Source organism: Labeo rohita, chromosome 24 (genome assembly GCF_022985175.1).
Source record: "Labeo rohita strain BAU-BD-2019 chromosome 24, IGBB_LRoh.1.0, whole genome shotgun sequence".
Taxonomy (NCBI): Eukaryota; Metazoa; Chordata; class Actinopteri; order Cypriniformes; family Cyprinidae; genus Labeo; species Labeo rohita.
Genome location: NC_066892.1, coordinates 23,756,054 through 23,762,053, shown reverse-complemented (window position 1 = coordinate 23,762,053; position 6,000 = coordinate 23,756,054). Strand labels below are relative to the sequence as shown.

The 6,000-nt window shown below is 40.5% G+C and overlaps 1 protein-coding gene across 6 annotated transcripts in view; it reads right to left on the bottom strand.

Annotated features, from left to right (window-relative positions):
- Nucleotides 1–1,519: 1,519 nt before the first annotated feature.
- Nucleotides 1,520–6,000, bottom strand: part of LOC127155508 (rho GTPase-activating protein 21) — a 102,684-nt gene continuing 98,203 nt past the window's right edge. For all 6 annotated transcript variants that reach the window (XM_051097749.1, XM_051097750.1, XM_051097748.1 and 3 more), the window contains one exon: nt 1,520–5,167. In XM_051097749.1, the coding sequence (XP_050953706.1) occupies nt 3,542–5,167 (1,626 nt within the window). In that variant the 3' untranslated portion in view covers nt 1,520–3,541. The remainder of the gene's footprint in view (nt 5,168–6,000) is intronic.

The window sequence follows — 6,000 nt, the reverse complement described above, 5'->3', positions numbered from 1 at the left end:
TGCTGGAACAAGACTTGTATAAACATTTGTAAATGTATAAACATTTACTAGGGATAGCAAATCATATGATTTGGGCATGGCCTTTATGACTGTTGCTTTTTTGTGTTTACGGCACAGGGTCAGCTGCACAGTAGAAATTGCATTCAAAATCTTTACAGAGCAAAATGAACTGCTCCTTCTTTCTGCATGCATAGTGCAATCTGAATACCACCTGACAAAAAAAAAAATAAATAAATAAAGAAAAATAAGAAAATAAAGAAACAGCATGCATTTTGACAGAACAACCTGTACAATAAGCTACAAGGATGGTCAATGACAACAATGGTTTTAGATATGTCATTATGATCAATGTACTGTCAACTTCATATTTAAAAACTCAAGTTTGGTGAAATACAACACTACCCAGAATCCTGCAAGTAAATTTACCAAATTATGTTAACAAGTCACAAAAAGAAAACATCATCAGAAAATTAAAACAAACAAACAAATAAATAATAAATAATATTGTGCCAAGTTTAAGGATGCCAGATCTGCCTGAATGACAGTAAATAAAATATAAAATATATTGTGTAAAAAATTATGTAATTGTAAATGATTTATGGTTTGTGTTTGTTCATACTTACCCTTAAATGCTTAAATTTTTTTTAGATTTTTTGGATTGTATGAAATTTATCTCAGAGGTAGTTTGTTTGGTTCAAGGTTTAGAGCTCTTTACTGAATATTGTTTTGAAATGCCTATGCAGAAAATGAATTTGGGAAACAAAAAAAAAACACTTCTGTTGCACAGGCAGCTGAAAAAAAGCACTTAAATTATTATATTATATGTTAGAAATGCTTGAATGACGATAAGGAAATAAAATTGCACTTTGGTATTATGCAACTTCCTTTTACTGGCACAATCAGGTCCAGGAAGCTCACAAATGACTACCCTTCATGCTTCAAATGCTCTTTAAACAGGGACAAGTAACTAGAGTTTACACAATGTTATACAATAACCACCCTACAAAGTGTTTTTGGACTTAAGCTAGTCAGATCTATAATAATACAAATAATAATAATAATAATAATAATAGTAACATTTTGTACTGCCCTACCTATAGGCCATTCTGCTTAGACAAAGAAACAAATTCCTTGCTTTGAGGCACTTATGATTGCACAATGCCCTCTTCTGTTCAGAACACGAACAACATTGAGTACCTAGAGTACATTTATATATTTCATTAATTTAATTTAACAAGCACAGTAAATGGTTTGGACTTTATCTTCTAAATTTGTTTCTCATGATCTGAGTGATTTTATGATGGCATAAATCTTTTGATCTAAAAGCTTATGCTGAAATTGGCAGAAAACTGTATCTATGAACGTCTTCACAAAACTAAAATTAAAAAGTGAAATTGAAACAGATACTGGGAAATGATAATCAGGTAAAGAAGTGCACCTTGTCCAAACTGCGTGTCTGCTATCCCTGCTATCCCTAGGGTCTACATTACATAGATTATCAATGACAATGAGAAGAAGCTGACAAAGATAATTTATTTCCAGTGTTCTTTTTTCTTTGCAGTTGGGAGTCACACATATCAGAGGTAAGATGAAATCCGCACACATAAGTATGATGTCATGCATACTCTCCCGAGGAATCACATGCTGGCTACTACACTGGTCAGCTCGGACAAAATATGTGACTTTTTGACAAAGGTAACATACACAAAAAAATATACACATTTAAGTTATTGCCTCTACAAAAGACCAGGGTCAAGACGAATCCAGTGGCAAAGCACGAGATGACTTAAGACTATGACTGATAAAGCAGTGGAAGCTCTGGGTCTGCTTTTGCATCGTTTTGTATAAAAATTTATTTTTCTTTTTTTCTTTTTTTTTTATTCTGATAAAATTCAGTCATTCATTCACAATACATTTTCCATATTAACAAACAACAAAATTAAGAAATGGCACCTTTCCTGTCACCAGAACTAGTTGAGAGGCACTTTTTTTGTAAGAAAAACTGAATTCCTTGATTTTATGACTTATTTGCTGTTAGGTTGTACTTTGCATTAAAACGGTTCAACATGACAATACCATTAAGCCTGGTACTGCTACAGATGTTCAGGCTCTGGTGCTTTCAATTTAGCACTTACTTTCACAATCCTGTAGAAATATAAAAAAAGATTTCATTCTTCTTCCACATTTATGTCTGGCTGTTATGATGCACTGTAAAAGGGATTTCCACAGCGCACAGCTCAGAAAACAGCCCATAACAAGGCTAACCTTCAAAATAATAATAATAATTAAAAAAAATACTTCAAGTACAGACATTATTTACATTTTTTTCACTAATGAAAAATGCAACAAGCAATTTACGTGTTAGTCAATATAACAGCAAGCATATTACATTCTTCATATGAGTAACATGAGGAGTTTTCTTTTTTTTTTTTGTCCTAACCTTGGACGAGATGTCTTATCTTTTCCTTTGATATTAGTATCCTTCAGTAACAGTTGCAAATGCATGTCTGTCCAAGTCAGAAAAACTGTGCTGTCGCAGCAGCAGAGGCAGTCAGTAAACATTGGTATTGTACAGCCTCTGAATATCAGGCCACTTCACTGTCATGCATATATTACTAGCTTTCAAGAAAACGGCTCCAGTACTGATCCAAAAACAATGAGTAAGATAACTCAAAGTTGTTAAAATTACTCCAGTTACTTTTTTATAAGCCTATACATATAGATATATACAATTTATATTTATAATATATATATATATATATATATTCATATTTATAGATACTTTGTTTAAAAAAAGGACATGGGGATGGAAAATAAAGATGGAGTAACCTTATGTCTAAGTACATTCATTCAACTTAAGACCTGTTCACACCAACACGTTCGACATGAAAATTCATCCTGATTTGCACATATAATTTGTCTTTTCAGACCAATACATAAAAACTGCAGATAGGTTGAGATGGTACTCAGTGCGGAACACAAGATCCAGGGGGCAAGGCTGGATCCAGATCCAACTTCTCCCACTTTACATATACCTAAACCTACCCGTCTCTAGCCCCTGATCCCTAAACTCACCAATCTCCACCCCTAAACCTACTCATCTCCACCCCTAAACCTACCATCTCCACTCCCTAGATGTGAATCCAACCCTGCCCCCTGGATCTTGCGTTCTGCAATGAGGGGCTACTAGGAAAGGTTGAGTGAAAATGGCAATTCACTCTTTGACAGGTGCTTATAGAAAAGCAGAAATACCCCAGTCACACTGGTGACGCCAATACACAAAGTACTTTGTCCTCACTGCAATTTAGCGAAATTGTCTGTTTGTGAGCACAACCAAGTCGCTTTATGTAATGGCAGCGTGAATCTTACTGGTTGCCCATTTGTCGCATGGATGGCATGCATACGTCCATGCCAGTCTAAACACTTTCTGACTGTGAAATGTGAAAATGTACTGAATTTTCACACCAAACATTCACTTTGGTGTGAACAGGCCTTGACACACACATGACACTCTTACACACATGCAGATTATTCTTTTCTTTTAAAGATATTGGTAGAATCGGGAGCGCACCACTTGGGCTCCTGACAATTTTTGTGGATGAGCATCAGCTCCAGAATTCAGACTGTTTCTGGATTTGCCCTTTGACGTGCCACCGTTTACTTGTTCAGAGCTGGACTGGGGACACGGAGAAGCAGAAGGAGTCAGTCGCTCAGCGCTCCCTGCATGGGTCTCTTCCATTTCTGCTGTCTCTATCCCATCTCGACCTTTCAACTCTAGACTGGCCTGGGAGCCCTCAGTTCGACGACGCTCACGAGCAATCCAGTTCCGGATAGATACGTCCTGAGAGTCACACTTGGGTCTGAGGCGCTCCACAGCAGACAGTTCGGCACCTTGGTCCACCCCGCCCTGTTCCCTCCAGTCATGAATGACATCTAATTCAGCAAAATCCCGCTGGCCACCCATAGTATGCCGTCGACGGATGCCCTTTTTCTTACCACGCGTCTCCGTAGAGCGGGACTTTTGCGTGCCAACACCAAACATGTCATCAGCAGAGGCACGTAGACGGGACTTGAGTCTCTCTGTGATTTTAAGATGCCACGCTGGCTCCACGCGGTCCGATTCAGTACGCAACGAGGCACTCAGGCTTCCGGTGGAACGGCCTCTCTTCATCACCTCCAGAACTCTAGACAGTCTATTTGATTCATTCTTGCTGACCCCTTGATTGCAACCAGCCCCCGCCTCCACAGATGAATCGCTGTCCGTCTTTTGTCTCAGGGATCGCCTCCTGGACAGAGAGTCGCATTCTATCAGCTTATGGGAGGGCAGCAAGCGGGAAGCTAGTTTGGGTGTGCTGCTACTGCCATCTTCTGTGGATTGTATGTCTAGTCCAGCGATGCCAGGGCTGAATATTGGGAAGTCACTCTCGCTGTCCGTTTCCATCGGTCGTCCCTCACTGATGAGCTCACTTCGCTCGTCATCTGCCTCATCTCCTCCCCGGCTTTCTGCCACGGACTGCACCTCTGGACTTAATGTGATGGATTCCACTCCTGTCAGAAAGGTGGTAGAGGAAGTGGTTGAGTAGTCCGATGTAATAGAGCTCACTTCTGCAGTTACCGAAGCTCCCCCAGGAGCGGGTAATTGCTCAAGGGCCGGTGATGTTGTTCCCCATTTCCGAGGTCTGGTTCTGGGTACAGAGGCTCCAGAGCTCATGGTGCCCAAGTCTGACGTAGTCTCGTCTAACTGTGAGGAAGGATCTGAGAGGGTGGATCTGGGAGGACCAGAGGTGCGGCGGTTGACAGGTGAATATGAGAGCTTGGGCGAGGGGGAGAAAGATGATGAGGGTTTGTCTTTCATAAAGAAAGAGTTTCTGTACTCTTTCTTGTTCTTCGGGGTGGACTCTGCACTTATGCCGTTCTTCTTCTCTCCAACAAGCAATTTTCCGCATGGGCTGGACCTGCCTGCCACCTCCTCCTGGCTTTGGCGGTTCTGCTTTTGAGTTGGGTTATCTTTCTTGGTGAATATGGTGTCAAGGTCGTCATCAGAGCTGCTGGGTTGCAGCTTCTCCTTGTGCTTCTTTCGTTTGCGGTTGGCCGCAGCAAAAATGGAGGAGACTCGTGGCTGAAGGAACTCGCGACTGCAGTGGTCCTTCCCTGATCCCCAGGAGCCCTGGACAGAAAAAGCAAGAGTGACGGACTCAGTCACAGGGAAAAGAAAACAAATTTGTAAACCAAGGAGCCATAAAGCACTGAGGCCTAGCAAGAAAACATGGAATAAAAAGCCCAACCGCTGCCCTTGCAGGTGGCTAAGCCTGAGTACTCCAACTGCTTCTCTGATAGCAGCACAAATCAGAGGTTGAAGGACTGAACATAGAAAGAAACATTAGAGACAGTCACAGAGCTCCAAATGAGGCCTCTTTTTCAGAACAGCCACATAGCACAAGCAGCACCAGCAACACCAACAGCACTGGCACATGGAAAAAGCTGCATGGGTTGCATTTTTAAAACAAAGCTGGAGCCAGATGACAGAAAAAGGGATGGGAATCTTAATCCATTTAATGATTCTTAGTATGTTTGAGAGTTAGAGGAAGTGTCTACATGAACTATTTTGCAGTAGATTTTAACTTTTGAGTTCATTACAACAACTTTTCCAAACATTTATCTTCATGTCAACCAACCTAATATAGTAAAGGTTCTTGGTTGGCAAAGTGATGACTTAATTCAGTGACTGTCAGTCAGATGTTAATTCAGTAACTAACAATGAATGTGCTATTTAAGAAGCTGATTCATTAAAACACTAGAACCAAGTTACACAGTCTGTTCGAAATTCAAGAACTATTAACCGAGCAGAGCGGCATGAAGATGGCTTTGGTTGCAGCATTTAAAAAAAAAATGGTTCTCGATTCCCACCCTTAGTCATAAATGGTCAGTACAACTTCTAGCAACATCGCATTTCCCTTTTACACTGAATGCAGTGCATGTTCAAAGCATGACATGATGGCC